Source organism: Triturus cristatus, chromosome 4_1, assembly GCF_964204655.1.
Source record: "Triturus cristatus chromosome 4_1, aTriCri1.1, whole genome shotgun sequence".
NCBI classification, from domain to species: Eukaryota; Metazoa; Chordata; class Amphibia; order Caudata; family Salamandridae; genus Triturus; species Triturus cristatus.
Window position 1 is genome coordinate 439,602,940 of NC_140585.1, and position 19,174 is coordinate 439,622,113.

The following is a 19,174-nucleotide window of genomic DNA, read 5'->3' on the forward strand; positions in this document are numbered from 1 at the left end:
GATCGAGAGGGCGCGGAGCCGAGTGGCGAAGCTCGAGAAGCTTACGGGACCTCTCCCGCCTAGCTTTCGAGGTCAGGGCCATACAATCGGAACACGACTCCGCGTCGTGGTCGAGCCCCAAACAGTACAGGCACCGGCGGTGATGATCGGTCACCGACATCAGTCGGTGACAGTCGTCGCAGGCCTTGAAACCAGGCATCCTACCGGCACCAGAGTAGATAAAGTGACCAAAAAGAGTCAAAAAAGTTAGTCAAAAAATGACTAAAGGGGTAGCTCTCCCGGATCGGCGCTTACTGGCGCGGAAAAAAGAAGAACTGACGTCAGCGCGCGAGGGCGGCGTCTAAGTACTCCGACGACGTCATTCCGGCGCACGACGCCGACGACAGACACGGAGCCGCAGACGACACCTAGCGACGCGCAAGGGGTATTGCTACAAAAATCTTCCGGATCCAGTCTGACGCCTGGGGATATTCTAAGGTGAGGAATCTAACTAACGTGTTTCTTTCAGATATATGTAATTATTGGAATGTTACATGTGTCATGCAATTAAGTCGTAAGGTTCTAAGACGTTTTGTAAGAAAACTTGGGCAGTTACTGTCAATGCCTGCTTGCTGATGGATGGGATTCTCTATGAATTAAACTTTTGAAGAAACAGCATTCCTGTGTGCAGACTTTATGTTCAGGAATGCTTCACTTTTACAAGAGGAAAATGGTCCACAAACATGTTAATGTGATAAGTTTAGATATCAACAGTCTGTAGCTTCTGGTAGGCTTTTCCACAGTAAGCTCTCTTGCGAAGGACAGGGTCTGATATTTCATTTGCAGCAGACTAACAATGTGTCAATGGTGACATATGTCAAACATCTCAGCGGTAAAAGGTCAAAACGTCTGCCATACTTAGACAATGATTTATGGCATTTTTGCCTTGTTCTGGAGAGCTTGAGCACGATCTCTTACAAACTACAGTCAGAGCAGACTGCATCAGAGGGTACTCAGATGATTATAGGCAAATGAGGTTCATGTGTCAAAGACCTATTCGCACTGAGACTGAATGTACTTCAGTCTTTTTTTAGATCAGATTTGGAAGCAGCACCAATGAATGCATTCTCTGAGAACTGGAACTTTGAGACCATTGACATGCTGTCATCATTCCTGATGATCCCATAATGTGGCTCCAAAGTCAAAAGGCAGATAGTGTATGTGGATTAGGGGTATCAATAAGCACCTCACAAGCCTGCTTTGTTGGAATTCTCCATATCCCCTGTTGAACTATCAGAATATCCTGCTGGTTACCTCAGGGGGATAGACAACCTTTGATGCTACAAGATCAGGCATTATTGCTGAAGGCGATCTATTTCATGCAGTAGTAGTGAGGCAATAGGACAAATAAAAGATGCAGAGACTTGGTGTGGTTGGTGTAGGACAGAGACCTTGACCTCTTGAAGGCAGATGTGATAGACATATTTGTTTCTGAACTGGCTGAAGAAGGTAAGGCATACAGAAGAGTAAACAATTTCAAATTGGGTCGTTCAGATGGTCATACTTGTGACTGGTTTTCTAGTTGGGGAAGACTCTTTGGTGTAGAGGTTGCAGCTGAACTTTAGGCTTAAGTATCCCCCGGGACTTCGTATACCCATTTGTGGGGATGTTAAAAAGATAGTTTGCGTATTTCAGAACTAGCTCTCTAATGATTACCCTTTCAGGAAGGCTGGTCTGCCAGATGACAATCTTGTTGTCTTTCATCATGTTAGACTTCATCAGATGATCAGTGCTGAATTTGGTTGGAAGATTTGTTCTCCAGAAAATGGTACTGTCTACAGTTTTAAACAGAACTAATTTCAGTACTCTTTCTATCTCAGCTGAGTTTTTAGTATCACTATAAACTGTGAACAACGGTTGGTATACAGGTTTATGAGGTTGTTACCAAACAAGTTAGGAGCAGAGAGCTCATTAGTTTTAGGAAGCCTTATACTTCTCTATCTTCCCCAAGGCTGGATTGTGTACAGTGGTAGACAAAGTAGACTCCTTTTTACATGATTTTGTTTGCCTGGGGATAGGACAACCCCATTCCGCGAGCATTGTGCCCTTGCACAACAAAGAAGTGGGGAAAAAAGAGGGGGTCCAGCTTCAAGAGGAAAAATCCCTTTTCTGGCAGGAAAATCTCCAGGGCAAGAAGATTGGAGACTGAAGAAAGGTCAGAGATGATAGAGGTACCGATGTAGAGATCTGGCACTACACAGCTCTAGAGAGGCACACAGAGGCAGAGCACCCAGTACTGAAAAGGACTAGAGAAACAGTAACATCCTGGGTGTTGAAAAAGGAGCAAAAATCAGAAGAAAAAAATACAGCCAGTGGGGGAACAAAGAAACAGCGGAAAAATACCTTATATACAGTGCAACGAACCCTGGCGTGCTCTCTCTGCACTGGCCAGAAGGGACTGCGGTGCCCAGGAGAAGAACTGCCTCATTTGCATCCCCCACACCTTTCAGCTGCTAACCCCCACACTGAGAGGCAGGCCACTGTGGCATAGGTCTTCAGAGACTCTGCCAGCAGCGGAGCAATCTGCCGTGAACCCGATCACTAAGAGAGAGACGCTCGGGTTACGAACTATCAGACCCGACAGTTTGCTGTGTAAGAGAGACTGTCCCAGGGGAAAGTTAATGGGGGAAACAGCACAGGAGGGACAGATCAAATTAATCACTTGCACTCACATGGAGTTGTTAGATTCCCCCCCAAACATTTTTTAACCATGACTACTTGGTGCATGCGTATGCAGTTTGATACCTCACTGAATTGTCATGTTAAAGCTTGCCTGAGCTCATTACTTTGTTGGACGTATTCCCTTGCAGTTTCTGATTTGATTTAAAAAAAGACATTTGAAAAGAAGAATGTCACAAGAAAAACATGTTCATATTTTTCAACAAAGAACCTATATTCTGTCATAACAGCTTTTCTCATTGGAAGCAAAATGTTATCTGGGTATGACAAGAGGATTTAGATCATAAAAATCAATGAAATCGTGACTAAGCAAATCACAATCCACGTCAGCATACTGTGTGTGGATTTTGCGGTCACTGATGGCAAAGCCTGGAATACCCAGAGTACCCAAGGCTCTGAATGAGTAGGATAGACTTTCCGGACTGAGAACAAATCCCCGTTTGCCCATGGGTCTAAGTTCTGAATTGTTTGGAGTTTATCACACCTGGTATTTACATGGAGCAATAGAGTTTGCATTCTTTGTTTCGTGTCAGCAGGTTGAATCTGTCTGAATTTAACAATGGAAAACAGTACAGTAATTAAAGTGCAATAAGGAATAAAAAACGCGTTTCCCCCAAAAACCTGGAATAGGATACATTTTTCCCACCCGATAACTTCTGAACCCTGGGGAATCACATTTTATCAGGTGCATTTAAACTCCAGGCATCTCAGAATCAGGGCCTAAGTCTAACAAAAGATAGTAAATGCCAGCTATGTACCCCTTATGCGGCGGGAGCCTAAAAAGCCAAAACCCCATATTGGCGGTGTGGACTTTTTAGGAACTGCCAAATTAATTCCTTAAATATAAGTATCTGAAGATAACAGATATTGGTACGATACTGAATTTCACTTGAAATGCTAAAAGGGGGTGTCAATCTCCAAGAATACTTTGTCCCTTCATTCCTTTACAACTTAAGCCCACAGAGCTTGGTTGCCCCACAAAGGAACGCAAAAAGGTTAATTTGTAATATTTGTGGATTGCATTTTACTTATAAATCTAATATACTGATTAGGATTAATCAATTTATAATGCATCGAAACAAGTCCACAAATCTCCACAAATACATAGTGTAATTAAATTGTACATGGGATAGGGGCATGGCCGGCTGCAGGTCAAGATGTCTGTGAAGGCCTAGCATTCTCCTGCTGGCTCATTTCTCCGACCTTGCTGACTGTTTGGGCTCTCGTGATAGGAGACCTAATTCTTGGAGCGTGCAGCAAAGATGCAGCCAATCCTACGCCACTGTCGGCTCAAATGATGGAGGTTCCCAAACCCCCGGCCTGAAGGAGCTATGTGTGGCAATCCATCTATAGAAAGGAGTTGGTTGAGCCTTCTCAGAGGGTCCAAGATGTTAATCGCCTGAAGCCCCAGATGGTACTGGACGTATGAAACAGCCCGGGAATGAAGTAGACTGATTCTAGAAGTGCTCAAGTTGAACTGGCGCTGCAACTTGCACTTGCCTGGTCCTGGTTTGCAGGCGGGAGATTTGAGAGAGCAGAGTGGAGACGCGCTGTTCTAGGGTCCTGTGGGCTGTGCTGGAGGCATAACGGACACTGCTCCCTCAGTGTGCGCCCTATGGTGTGGAGGATGGTGGTCTATACCCAGTTAAGGGAGTCCTGCCATCACCCTCCACCACTGCATCTGCATCACAACTGCAACTTACTTGATTATACAGGCCCCACAAGCATTTTTGATTGATCCCTGCTATGGTGGAAAGCAAGAAATATAATGAGGACTTTTTCTAGACACAAGCCTCACGTTTAAAGAAGTAAGCAAGTTACTTCATTGTAACTTTGGTTCTCCAGTATTGGAAACTTTCATAGATTCCCATGCTTGTATCATTTCCCGTCGTCGGAATGGGAGTCCCCGGTATACATAAAATAGCAATAGAAACCATTACCAAAACAGAACCTAGGCCCATTCTTGTTTTGCAACCTATCAACCTCTTTTTGTAAAAGAGACCAAAAAAATTGAACTACCAACCAGATTAGCCTCACCCCTTAGAACCCTCCTGAGAGAAGCTCAGAACCTCAGATTTCCGTAGCCGTTGTGTAACCCCACCACTGAAGATGGTAGAGGCTGAGCTTTCCCAGGGGAGGAGGGTGGGTCACATGGGAATCTATGAAAGCTTCCAATACTGGAGAACCAAAGTTACAGGTAAGTAACTTGTTTTCTTACTCTAGTATTGGAACTTTCATACATTCCCATGCTTGTATCAGAGTAGCTAGCAGTTGACAGCACATTTTTGGAACCATGACCATTATAAAAGCAAGAACAAAGCAATAGCATATGCATCATAACTACAATATCAATGGTCAATAACATACTTAGAAAAACCTTAGGCAATATAAACACATAAGGGTAAAAAATGTGGAAGAGCTGAAAAAACAGTAACATGGAAGGAGGGATGAAAGGGTAAGCTCACCACTACTGAAAGAGGTTCCTCAGGACTGCCTGGCCAACTGCTGTGTCGCTCTGCGTAGCCGAATCCAGGCAGTAATGCCTTGTAAACATATGGGTACTGCTCCAGGTCGCCGCCCTGCAGATCTCCCGGATAGGAACTCCGGCAAAGAGGGCTGTCGAAGAAGAGATCGCCCTCGTTGAATGAGCACGGACCCACCCTTCCAGGGGCTTGCCCGCTGCTCTATGACAATATTGGATAGCGCTGGTAATTCAATGAGCAATCCCCTGTTTGGAAAGGGGAAAACCCTTACGAGGGTCACTGAAGGACACAAATAGTTGAGAAGACTTCCACAAGTCCTTAGTACGTTGGAGATAGAATATTAAGCACCACTGAATGTCGAGAGAGTGAAGTGCCTTTTCTGCAGGAGTAGCCGGTTGAGGGAAAAAAGTTTTAAGTTTATTCAAATGAAAGTCTGAAGGCACTTTCGGTATGAACTTAGGGTTGGGACGTAGAATCACTGTCCCTTTTTTGAACTGGAGAAAAGGTTCCTGAATGGTGAAAGCCTGTAATTCAACCACTCGTCTAGCCGAGGTCAAGGCCAGTAGAAGAGCTACCTTCCAGGAGAGGAATCTCAGCTCTGCCCAGTGAATAGGTTCGAGGGAGGCTTCATGAGTTGGGCGAGAACCAAGTTAAGATGCCAAAGAGGAGGAGGAGGCTTGACTGGAGGGAAAGCTCTGAAAAGGCCCTTGAGAAACTGTTTGATTATCCTTACCGACCAGAGGGAAGGACCTGAAGATGTGAGTCTGAAGCGAGAGATGGATGCAAGATGCACCTTAATGGAAGAGTGAGCCAGTCCCACTTTGCCAATGAAAGAATATATGGAAGAACTTCATGCGGTTCAGACTTAAAAGGATGGATACCCTGTTGCTGGCACCAAATGCAGAAATGCTTCCACTTCAACCTGTATATCTTGTTGGTACTTGGTGCTCTAGCCGGAGAGAGAACCTCTCTACATTCTGTTGAAAGGGTCAAACCAAGAAATTCTCGCTGCTCAGGAGCCATGCAGAGAACTGCAAGACTGCGGATCGGGATGCCAGACTTGGCTATGGGACATCGTCAGCAGCGAAGGAATCGGCTGCAACGGAAGTGGAAGGTCCAGGGAGAGAAGGTGCAGTTCTGTGAACCAAAACTGTCTGGGCCACGCAGGAGCTATCAGAATCATCTTACAGGTTTCCGATTTGAGCTTCCTGAGAAGTCTGGAGATCAGAGGAATGGGGGGAAAGCGTAAACAAATGCGCCTGACCAGGCCATCAAAAGCACCTTCCCCAATGATCCCGGATGATGTAGCCTGCTTGCGTAAAATCGGCATTTCTTGTTCTCCGGCGTGGCAAAGAGATCTATGGAAGGCCTATTCCATCTGCGAAAGACCTTCTGTAGCATGGAGTGGTCCAGTTCCCATTCGTGACTGACTGACATCAATCTGCTCAGCGTGTCCGCTGCCTTGCTGAGAACACCGGGAAGGTGTTCCGCCTGGAGTGATATCCTGTGCTGGATTGCCCATTCCCAGATTGTCTGGGCTTCTTGTGACAACAGCCGAGATCTGGTGCCGCCTACCTTGTTTATATAATGCATGGCTGTCGTATTGTCTGTACGTATTAGGACTGCAGACTGCTGAATCCGTGGAAGAAAAGCCTGCAAGGCCAGGCGAATCGCTCTTAGCTCCAACAGATTTATAAGTAAAAGAAGACGCTGGGGTAGCCAATGGCTGCTCACATGAAGGTCTTGCAATACTGCTCCCCAGCCTTTCAGTGAGGTGTCTGTAATTATTATTTGAGGAGCAGGGGCGATCCTGAAGGAAAGGCCCTGAGAAATGTTTTCTTTACTCGCCCACCATGATGCGGCCTCTCTCATGGGCACGGTAACTGAGACCTTGTCGTCGAAAGATCCGTCGACTTGGCGCCACTGCAAGTCCAACTCTTCCTGGAGAGGACGCATTCGCAACCTGCAGTGAGGGATCAGAGGTATGCAGGAGGAAATGGACCCTAGGAGGGACTTGTAGAGGCGAACTGAAAGTAACTGTCTTTTTAACAGCCGATACGCCATGTCCATCAGCTTTTCTTGCCTTTCCAGGATCAGAAAAACTTTTGATGGACGTGTCCAGAATGGCTCCCAGAAATCTGGCTTGTCTGGATGGACAGAGAGCAGATTTTTTGTTGAGGGTCAGTCCGAGATTGTCGAACTGGCGTGTGCATGCTATGACTGATTCTTTTGCTGCGTGTCTGGTAGGAGCTTTCAGCAACCAGTCGTCCAGGTAAGGGAAGACCTGATGCTGACATTTTCGAAGAAAAGATGCTACCGAAGTGAACACCTTTGTAAAGATCCGCGGAGCAGATCAGAGTCCAAAGGGCAGAACCCAGAACTGAAAGTGGCTCTTGGCTACTGTGAAGCGAAGAAACCTCCTCTGAGCTGGATGCATGGGTACGTGAAAATATGCGTCCTCTACACCCAATGTGGCCATGTAATCCCCTGAGTTGAGAAGACTAAGAATGTCCTGCAGAGAAACCATCCGAAATGATTGTTTGATGAGATAGGTGTTGGGTTCCCTCAGATCTAGAATAGGGCACCACTTTTCTAAGGTCTTCCGGACCAGGAAGAACCGGGAATAGAAACCCTCTCCCCGCTGAGAGATAGGGACCGGTTCTATCACTCCTTTGAGGAGCATTTGATGGACTTCCATTCGTAGAAGACGGAGATGTTTTGATACAGTGGCGCGAGGGGACTTTGAAGGTGGTGCTTGGACGAACTCCAGAGTATAGCCGCATAGAATGATCTTCAGCACCCAACGGTCCGATGTTTTTTGTTGCCAGTTGTGGAGGTAATGTGAGATTCTGCCTCCCACTGATGTTACAGGAGGAGAAGGGACAGTAGTCAGAGCCAGCAAGCTGCTATTGACACTTCAAGGGGTCACTGTTTTCCTCTGTTAGACGAACAAGAGAAAGAAGAGGATTGATTCTGCCGCTGGTTAGAAATCGGCCGGTAAGATTGTGAATTCGATGCATATGAGGAATATCGTTGTTGCTGGTACCCTCCTCTATAAGTGGCATTGCCTCTCCCTCTGGCTCCACGGAAGGAGACCTTGCGGTACTGCAGAGTCCCTAAGGATCTTGCGGTCTCCGTGTCTTTTTTGATGTCCTGTAGTGCATCATCAATATGTTTCCCAAAAAGAGCCTCCCCATCGAAGGGAAGATCCAGGATCTTGTTCAGGACCTCCGGGCGGAACCATGTAGCCCGCAGCCAGTCTTGACGCCGAAGGACAGCAGTGCCGGCCAGGGAGTGGTACGCAGTCATTGCAATGTCCATTGCACAGTCAATCACTTCAGCCGATGTTACCTCTCCCTCCTGAAGAATCTTCTTAGCCTCTTTTTTCGCATCTTCAGGCAATGGGTCCAGATATGGGGAAAGATCGCACCACATCTGGCGATCAAAGCGCCCAAGTATCGCTAAGGCGTTAGCGGCTCTAACCAACAGACTGGACATGGAAGAAAACCTTTTGCCTGCATTATCTAGGCGTCTTCCCTCTTTATCTGGAGGTGTTGTGAGAGGAGCTGATGGATTTCTCGATTTTCTTTGGGCCGCCTGAGAAATGACAGAGTCTGGCTTAGGCTGACTGACCAAGCAGGCCGGACTATCGTTTCAAGGCGAGGTAAAACTGGAATTACCTTAGCAGGATTCTTCATTACTTTCAGTCCCTCATCCCAGACGTGACCAACAATAGGAATAGAGCGAACCGTTTTCCTGTAAGGTTCCTTGAAATCATAGAGGAAGGATCCTGACTGCTCCGTGTGCATGGTTACCTCAAACCTCCTTAAGGCTCTCTCCATCAAATTATGGAAACCCCCTATGTCTGCAGGGGGGGAATCAACCGGTGCTGGTGTAGGAGAAGCCGGATCAGGAATGACAATCATCCTACTCAGGATCTGGTATTGCGTCTTCATTGAGCCTTCAGTGTTGGTTGAGGTGCAGCAATTGGGGATTAGCAGGAGGTACAGCCGTACCTGGTACCACCACTGGAACTGGAGGTTGCGTTGCAAATCTCCTTCTATAGTCCTCAAGCATAGATTGCAAGTCCGCTAGTAAGGAGGAAGGCATAGAAACCATCTCTTGCTGGTAGCCCTCTTGATAATCTGAGGAAGGATCATATTGTTGCTCCTCTACGTAATCCCCGTGCGAGTTGGTGTCCTGACATTTGACGTGCAATTGAGTTGGGATTTTCGCATAGGCGAAAGGGCCATCATCCTCTTCAGATCCCTCTTCTTCCAGAAGGAGTGCCGGAGGTAGAGGAGTCACCCTCCTGGGGGATGTCATTTCAGGCGTAATTTGGTGCTTTTCAAGAGAAATAGTAATTTTTTCCACCGTCGACGAGGTAGTCGACGACAATGATGGGAGAATCCTCGAAGAAAGGGACATCGTCGACGCAGTCGTCGTCGAGACAGTCGACACCCCAGCCGTCGTCGTAGTCGTCGTCAACGTGGTCTCCGTCGTCACCCTCATCATCGACATACTCGTCGACGTCGTCAGTGCGGTCGGCGACAACACAGGCACCACCGGCATCAAAGTCGTAGACGCGGAACTCTGTAATAGCCTCGGTGACAATGATCTAGACTGGGACTGTACCGTTGATGCTTTTGTCGACTGAGTCGCTGACAGCTTTGTCGACGAGGAAGCCTTTTTCACTGATTTCACCTCAGAAGAGAGTGAGGAGGGCTTTTTAAAAGTCTTTGGAGCCACAGGAGGAGAAGATGGAGGAACAGAGCTGGACTTCCTCTAAGACATTACTCCCTTAGAAAGTCCTTCCCTCTCCTTTACACTTCGGTAAGGAGATTCGCCAGGACTATGGTCGTTCTACAGAAGGTGAAGGGAGACTCTACCCTTTTTTGCGGACCTTCTGGAAGATATTGCAAAGGCTGTGTCATCACTATCACTGGAAACTGGTTCTTCCCTTGACTTAAGCTTCTGGAGCCAAGTCAACAGACGTCCCTCACGGTCTCGTGGAGTTTTTGTGGAAAAAGTGTGCCTATTTTACAGTCTGCTGCCTTGTGGTCCGGGTACAAACAGTAAATACAATCCTTATGTTTGTCCTTCACATACAACCTCTTCTTAGCATAAGTTGCACAGGCTTTAAAAAGAGCTTTCTTTTCCTTGTCAGACATTTTGATCCGAAGTCCAAGCAAGTCTTGAAGAAAAACTGGAGAAAAAACTGTAGATTTAAGGATAAGAGGAAAATACTGAGCAGAGCTCAGTGGAGACTCCCTAGCACAACGTGCGGTAGAAAATCTGAGGTTCTGAGCTTCTCAGGAGGGTTCTAAGGGGTGAGGCTAATCTGTCTGGCTGTTAATTTTTTTTGTCTCTTTTACAAAAAGAGGTTGATAGGTTGCAAAACAAGAATGGGTCTAGGCCTAGGTTCTGTTTTGGTAATGGTTTCTATTGCTATTTGATGTATACCGGGGACTCCCATTCTAACAAAGGGGAATGATACAAGCATGGGAATCTTTGAAAGTTCCAATACTGGAGTAATCAGAAGGCATAAGATAGCAAACAAAGTCCTGCGCACGCAATCAGGATAACGCTACTGTTAGCATATAAAGCGAAATGAACAATATTCAGAGACTCTGGTTTCTTGAAAGGAAAACATCAACATCAATGATATTTTTTAGAGTGGTGTTCTTTATATATAACAAAGTCTGACCAATACATGGTGCAAGAACATTCAGCCGACACGTGTTTCGTCACACTGTGTGTAGCTATGACTCTTCAGGGCTGAGAAGGACATGGAAACAAAGAAAAATTCTTTAGAAGAAAATCATAAATATTAGAGCAAAAAAGAAAAAAAGAAGAAACACAATGGTTCACATGGCCTAGTACTTGAAAAGTACAAGTAAGTCACATAATCAAACGAAAACGATAAGAGCAATGTGCCTTTTATGACAGGAGAGGAAAACCACCCTATGTGTTGGGGTGACTGTTCAGTAAAGGAGAAAGATCATGGACCATGCGAAGTGCTCGTGGATGAGGATGGTAACATCTGGTGTTGAGAAGATTGACAACGTGGGGAAGGAAAAAAATCAAACCTCGCATCACTGGGTAATGTGAGTCCAAACCCTAAATAATATTAAGGTGAGACCTCATGCTGTGGGCCCAATACTAATTAAACTGGAAAACGAAAAAGACCGGGAAAATAAGGTGGGGAGACAGAAAAGGAAAGGAATAATCCGTAGCGATCGTAATGTCTAATCATCAAATGTGAAAGAAAACAGGAAATATAAGGAAAAGATACATTCACAAACTGTAAGTAGTGAGTTAATGAGCGATTGAACTCTGACACTGAGATAATTCAAGATCAAGTAGTATAGAAAAAATCCGTGAGATTTGTTAAGAACCCAAAGAACTGATACGGATGAATGTACATAGTCATAGCAAAAATGTAACAGGCATACAATCATGTGTCGAGAAACAGTAAGTGCAAGGTACGATTTTACAAGAAAAAGAATAAAGACATTTGATAATGAATGCAACAAGGCTTGAGACAAAAAACTCTTAAAGTTATTGAAAACAGGGGTTAAAAGGAGTCTACCCCGAAGGGGCAAATAGAGAATCAGTGAACCTGTGTTGTAGGAAGAAGAGCATCGGAAGGAAAATTCAGCATGCACGTACTGTGACAATATGGGAAAACCGCAAGAAGGTAGAAAGAACAACAACAATCCCGTACCTGTAATAGTGTACGAGAACGCGGCTTCAGAGATTACTGTGCTGTATAAAAATTATACCGTATCCGAAGTGATCAGGTGAGCGGCGAGATGTTTCGACAGCTAGGGTGATCAGCTGGGCGCTCTAGGGTGGAAAAGGCAGAGTGAGCCTGTGTGCAGGTATGGGAACAATACGTGAGGCTGGCGGGAAAATCACTCTTACCAGATATATTGCGGATCACGGGTAGTGGATCCTCCGGTACGGGTGAAAGCTCTGGGGTGGGGAGAGGGGCAGAGTGAGCCGAGCGTATTGAGCAAAAAAACATATAATGGAGGTTGGCGCTGGTGGAGTCTTACCCGATGCGTGAGTGAATCGCGGATAACGAGTTCCCGGTTTCCAAGGTGTTGGAACCCCGAGGTCTAAACACCGGAAGTTTAAGTAGGTCAGGTGCCCATGAGGGCAAAACAACTAGAGCGCGTGATGCATGCAGCTGAATAATAAAAAGGAAGTGAGGGAGAGGTTGTATCGCGTTGTCATGGTGACGCGTGTTGGAAACGGCACACCGACGGCTGTGAGGGCCATGCACGTAGACAGAAATAGATCATAAGAGGCAGTGTCAAAGAGTTCAAAGTAAACAGCATGTTAAAACATGACAGAAAATGATGTGCTGGCTTACTGAATATACAGTATACATATAAAAGAAAAACACTGTGAAATTCATGTGTGGCACTGTAGGACGAGAAGAGGGCATAGGGTAGACAGTCCAACATTCTGAATCTTTATGTCACAAAAACAATCGGATATGGAGAATTAATGAAAGGAACAGAGATCTCTACTAAAGAGAAAAAGCATGACCAAACATACAATGAATTAATAAGAAAAATGAGTACATGTATGAGGAAGCAAGATAGTCAGTGCTACTTATACGAAAGGAAAATTGCATTCATGCACATGGAGAAACCTCAATGAAAATTTACAGGAAATCAGATTAGGTTCCTAGAAAGTACTGTAATTCGTGGTCGATATTGAGACCGTGTTTCACCGACTGAAGACGCATAATCCATGTCGCCTCTTGTCGTCTCAGTCTTAACTCACGGTTGCCACCTCGAGCATTGTTCCTGGCGATGTCTATTCCGAAGAATGAGAGTTTTTTCCGTGCGCCCTGTGTTTTGCATAATGCTATGTGTGACGCCATAGGGTATTTGGCATCCACATTATGCATGGCACGGACATGTTCACTGATGCGCTCCTTCAATGGTCTGATCGTGCTTCCCACGTATTGGAGATTGCAAGTACATTGTAGGATGTAGACTACAAAAGAGGAATTACAGTTGATATTGCAAGATATTTTGTATTTTCTGCCATTCCAGCTACTGAATTCCTTGGTGCCGTTCGCGGCCCATTTACAATTACCACAGCAGCCACACTTGAAGAAACCAATGGTATGGGGTTTAAGCCACATGGAGGATGCCGGTGTGGAGTGAGGGATCGTCGGACAAAGCCTGCTTCTTAGCGTTCTTCCTCTTCTGAATGTGATTTGTGGATGATTACTGATGTTCTCTTTGATGCTCGGGTCAGCTAGTAGAACGCCCCAGTGTTTGTTGAAACTTTTGCGTATGGTGGTACTGATGGCATTATATTCTGTGATGAGTCTGACGGGTTGTTTGTTGGTGGAACCACCAGTTTTTGTTTGTAGAGTTTTGTTTCTAGTGATGTTTTGGATTCGGGTGGCTGCTTTAGTGAGGGTCTGTGGTTTGTAACCCCGTTTCTCAAGTCTGTCCTTCATGTCCTTCAGACAGCCTGAAAATTCTGTATCTTCACTACAATTCCTCCTGGCTCTGGTGAATTCTCCAAAAGGAATTGTCTCTATTTGGTGGATGGGATGAGCACTGTTCGCATGCAGAATGGCGTTGCATGAGGTTTGTTTGCGATATAATTTACTTTGTAGGGAATTGTTCTTGACGTAAAGTTCCACATCCAAAAAGGAGATATTAGTCTTGCTTGATTCACATGTGAATTTCATGTCCATATGGTTGGAGTTGAGATGATCACAGAATAGATTGAGGTTATCCTGCGTGCCTGACCAGAGCAGAAGACAATCGTCGATGTATCTGCCCCAGTATATGATGTAGTCTGTCCATTGGGCTGCTTTCTTGCCCCACACCCATTCTGTTTCTAAGGCACCCATATACAGGTTGGCAAAGGATGGTGAGAATTTGGAACCCATTGCCACGCCCTTGATCTGTCTGTACCAATGTTGTTCATACATGAAGACGTTGTTTTGAAGTATGATTTCCATCATGCTGGTTATCATGTTAGTGTGTTGCCACAACGAGGCTGATCTGTGGTGAAGAGATTTAGACACCACCTCGAGTCCCAGATCAGGTTTGATGGATGTATACAGGGAGACGACGTCGAGAGTAGCTATAATCATGTTCGGTTGCCATTGTATGTCGTTCAGGATCCCTAGTATGTGCTTAGTATCTTGTATATAAGAAGGCAAGTTTCTGACCACTGGGCTGAGGAACAAGTCCACATACTGGGAAAGTCTTTCAGTTGGACCCCCTATGCCAGAAATTATCGGACGGCCAGGAGGAAAAGGGGCCTGCTTATGTACCTTGGGAAGTGTATATAGTACAGGATATGTAGGTTTGCTGGTAGTCATGTAGCATGTCTCGGCATCGTCAATAAGTCCCATCTCTTGCCAACTGCGGAGTTTGCTGTTTATGAGGCTAGTCAAAGGGCCAATCGGGTTGTTGTCTAGTAATTCATAGCAGGTGCTGTCTTGCAATTGGCTCATGATCTCGTTGTGGTAGTCACCGCGGTTCATCACAATGACGTTCCCGCCTTTGTCGGCTTCCCTGATGATGATGTTCGGTTCCGCGGACAAATTCTTGAGGGCTATTTTTTCGCCCTTGGTGAGATTTTCTTTGGTGTTACGGTTGCTCTTTCGTAAGTTATTTTCATACTTCTCAAGATCTTCTAGTACTAAGTTATGAAACGTGTCAATGGTGTTTCCTCCAGACAGAGTGGGCGTCCATCTTGATTTGTTCTTAAGGCCACTAGGGATGGTGCCAAATGGGTCGATGTCGAGGTCTTGTAGTAAAAGTTCCAGGCTTGGAGGTGGGTCATCTAATTCAGAGATAGACAGGAGTAGGTGGGTGTCATAGACCTCTTTGATGGTTTGAGGGTTAAGAGGGCCGGTGTCACGAGTAGGTTCAGTATGGTATGTGGGCATAGTTTGAAAATGTTTTTTGAGTTTGAGTCCTCTGATGAATTTAAACAAATCTATTTTGGATTTGCACACGTCTCCTACTTCGTACGGATTGAAACTGAGGCCTTTGCTGAGTAGAGAGATCATATTGTTGTTTAGTGTAAAGGAGGAAAGATTGACTACTTGTATTGCAGAGTTGTCGGTCACTGTTTGTCGTTGCCCGATCTCAGTTTTTTCTTGTATTGTTCGGTTTCCTCCCCTTTTCCCTCTGTGGGTTTTTTGTCCCCTGTGCCCTGTCTTTGTTGTGTTCTCGTCTCGCGTCTGATGGTTTGTACCTCGCGTAAAAAACTGGAACTGGTTGTCTGTGAGTTGGCTTGATCTGTATTTTCTGGATCACTTTCACTGGTGGCCTCTGTGTTGAGGGATGAAGTGCTCGAGGAGGTTGGAGATTTGTTGATATTTGTAGTTTTTGGTGCATTAAGGACTATGCGGTCGTATTTGCGAGCAAAGGTGAAGACCCGTCCCTCTTTGTAGTCAGCTTCATCCCTTTTAAGTTGTCTAGTTTTTCTTTCTTTTATGTCATTTTGATGTTTGGTCAATACTTCTTTCAGAATTGCATAGTTTTTTTCGGTTGCGTCTTTCAGGTTGAGTTCTGCAATTTCTTTTTCTAGATTTATGAAGGCATAAGATAGTGACTTCCCTGATGATACACAACTGAGTAAAGAGAGTATATTGCGGAGGTCCATGAATGACACGCCTGAGGAGTTGGTGCGAGCATGGGTTATCTAGGAGGCTGAGATTAAAGCAGTGGAACACAAAGTTGAGAGCTTGTCAAATAACGTGGTTCAATATCCATGGTATGGTGATTGACATCCAGGGTGCGAAGAACTCCCATGGCGAATTCACAGCATTTAAAGACTGTGTGGTTTGTAGAGATGACCCCAAGGGGAATGCGTTTGAAAATCAGTGGCATAGTGTTTGGTTTCCTAGTATTAATCCTGGGGACTCTCTTCCAGTTGCAATGCAGAGTCTGCTAAGGGACTGCGTGGCTGACAAGCAGGCTCAACAAATCGAAGAGGGTAAAAGGGAGAGGCGGGCAGCTGCTCCTCTTGCTGAACTTGTGCTCTAAAACTTTAGCAAGGAAGAAAGTTACTAGAAATCAAGGTTGATTTGGAGGCTAAAAGCTTTCAAGTTCAAGCTTTTATTCTTATTCATGGAAAGAGTTATGATTTTAGCCAGACAAATGCTCAGAAATCTTCTCTAACAAACTTAGATGATTGAGGGGTGAAGTTGGGGGTACCTTATGGGTTAGCTCGGAGTTCATGTTTGCTCTTCATTAGGTCCCTTTGACGATGTAGGTGGAAAATGGTATTTATTGGTCTGACATGAGTGGTTATTGTTGCTTTTTCTGAGTAGATGGGGTAGTGAAAGAGAACTTATTTTCAACATTGTCCCCTGTCTACTGAGTAATCTGGTTAGTCCCTCTGTCACCTGTCTTGTTTATACGGCACGTATCTGGTTTGACTTGTGTGATATACATGTTATAATAGGATTGTATTTTTAAAATCGAAAACTTGGTAAATAGAGTTTAAAAACTGAATGTAGGAGAACGTCAGGAAGACACGTCTTCTAAAAACAAAGCTCTTCAAAAAGAATGTTGTAATCACAACATTCTTTTTGAAGAGCTTTCAGAATATATTTTCTCTGTCAAAAAAAGAGAGCTGCTAGAAACATTTGATAATATGTGCTAAAAAGGGAAGTGAAGTGATCATAATTATTAAAACTTCTATAAACAATTGCAGAAATTTAAGTTGTCCAGTTACTCGATGTTTCTACAGGACAAAGGTGTAGTATAAGGGTTCTCAGACTAAGAATATGTGACCCAATCTAGTAAAGGTAGTGGCTGATTAGGCCACTGGATTTATACGTAGGTGGAGGATTACATTATGCAGCAAGAAAAATCAAACAATGAGGCATATGTAGCACATTTTGTGGTAGCATTATTTCACTAGTTTGCCATTTTAAGACTCATTAATAATGTCTTGAGAATTGTTTATCCTATTACTATCAGTGTAAGAGGCATAAAGCATTCAGAAACTAAATGGTGACAAGTTAATGTGTGCAATGGTCCAGTAACCACACATCACTGGTTAATAATTTATGAGCTTCTTGAGCTAGCAACAAGCTTAAGCTTTGCTTTTTGCTGAGATCTGTAAATTATGCAGCATATGGTGTATTATGTGGCAACTGCAATAAATACATTGTTATGTGGAATGGCCAGGGAATTTCACAATTCTAGTGACTCTGGCTATGATTACACCTCAGAAAACATATATAATAATCTTGTACAGAAATATTGGCAGTATTAGGATTTGTGACAACTGTTTGAGGAATTATTCAGAACTGCTTTCTGATAACTTTACTGCAACTCAAAGCTATTAACAGTCTAGGGATTAAGAAGGAGATTGTCCTGCTGAACAATTGCAGCAAGACGTGTTATAAGGTGGAGGTGAAGTTTATTCCCCTTCACTCTTTGCCACGCCGCTGTGACTACCTCGAGGTAATGTCTTTACATTCAAAGGGACATGTTTTTTTTTTTTTTTTTGCTTTTATTTTATAACAAAGAAAACAATCGGTACTTAGTCATAAAATCACATTTGGTATGCATTTTGTTACATACATGTATACAGTTATAGTATTTCCTGAAATATACTATGTCCTTTGCAGTTCACTAAAAAAAAATTCAAGGCATAATCTTAAATGAGCTTTATACTTAGTACATAGTCCTTCCACTGAATCACCGCTCAGTCACTAATATCAGATATTGTGTCTTCTCGAGGGGGCTCGCATATATTGCCGCGGTAGGCGTTCCATTTCCCCCAAATGCGGGCCCACTTTTTGGGGCATCCCCTGTGTACATACACTGCTTTTTCGGTCACCATTGATGTGTCCATATACTGGCACCATTTTTGCAGGGTCGGGGTCTGTCAAAAGGGACTTGATTTAAAGTCACATTTACAGTCAAAATGACCTGGTTGCTGAGGGGCAGGAGCTCTGCCTCGTGAAATGTGTCTAAGGGCCACTGGGACAGTCTACGCTTTAGCCAGCTGCTTTTATCGACACCAGAAATGTTCCATTAACTTCTGTTTCAGATGTCTCTGTTTAAGAGAAGGCCTACATAAAAGTCTAAATATTGTCATTGATCAGACTTTAATATCTTGGCCTTCAAATCAATTCAACCTCGCATTTCAACGTCATTTGATAGAAAAGGCATATACATAAACATTTTACCTTAATGCAAAAAGCTCTCCAATTTTCTGCAATACATCATCATGCGAAAGTTTCACCTTTTTTCTTGCTTTTAACATCTGTAAGAAATATCAAATCAAATTAATCTGAAATCTAATGGTTTGTTCAGTCTTCGTGCCTTGCAATAAACATAGTATTAATGATTTTTTACAATCACTAGGGCACTCATAATGAGTGGCAGAATTTCTCCTGGAGCAATAACTCTGGTGAAATTTCACCAACTAAAATTCAGAGAGTCTCTGCGCTCGGCAGGGTCTGCAAACTCTGGGACATAATTTCGAGCCTGGAGACACCCGAACCACGGGTTGTGAGCAGCAGCTCCTCATGGATAAGCTGAAACCTGTTATGACCACACCCCAACCACCCAGCCACACAACCTTAAACAATCCCCCTGCCATTCGGACTATTCCTCTGACACTTTCCACCTGCTTCCAGGAAGAAATGGTCGGAAAAGGACCCAATATTTGGTGTTATTCCCCTTTTTGGGAGAAGAGTTGTAATTGCCGAACTCACAGAGTCTGACCCCCTGGTACTTCCGTAATCACATTCCAGCAACTCTTAATGAGGGCCCAAGTACTAAGTTTAGCCAACAGCCTCCTCCTCTACATCAGGCCTTTGCCCCTTGTACTTTCACACAGACTTGTCAGAAGCTTTTTTGGAGCAGTGGGAAAAAACATTTTTTTTTTTTAAACTAATTTTTAATGACAGGTACAATGTGCACAATACAACAAGATACATCTGACTA

At 44.4% G+C, this 19,174-nt stretch overlaps 1 protein-coding gene across 2 annotated transcripts in view; it reads right to left on the reverse strand.

The window, feature by feature from the left end:
* Positions 1-19,174, reverse strand: part of RMND1 (required for meiotic nuclear division 1 homolog) — a 485,798-nt gene that overhangs the window by 96,130 nt on the left and 370,494 nt on the right. For both annotated transcript variants that reach the window (XM_085652595.1, XM_085652596.1), the window contains exon 10: positions 18,412-18,488. In XM_085652595.1, coding sequence (XP_085508721.1) covers positions 18,412-18,488 — 77 coding nt within the window. The remainder of the gene's footprint in view (positions 1-18,411; positions 18,489-19,174) is intronic.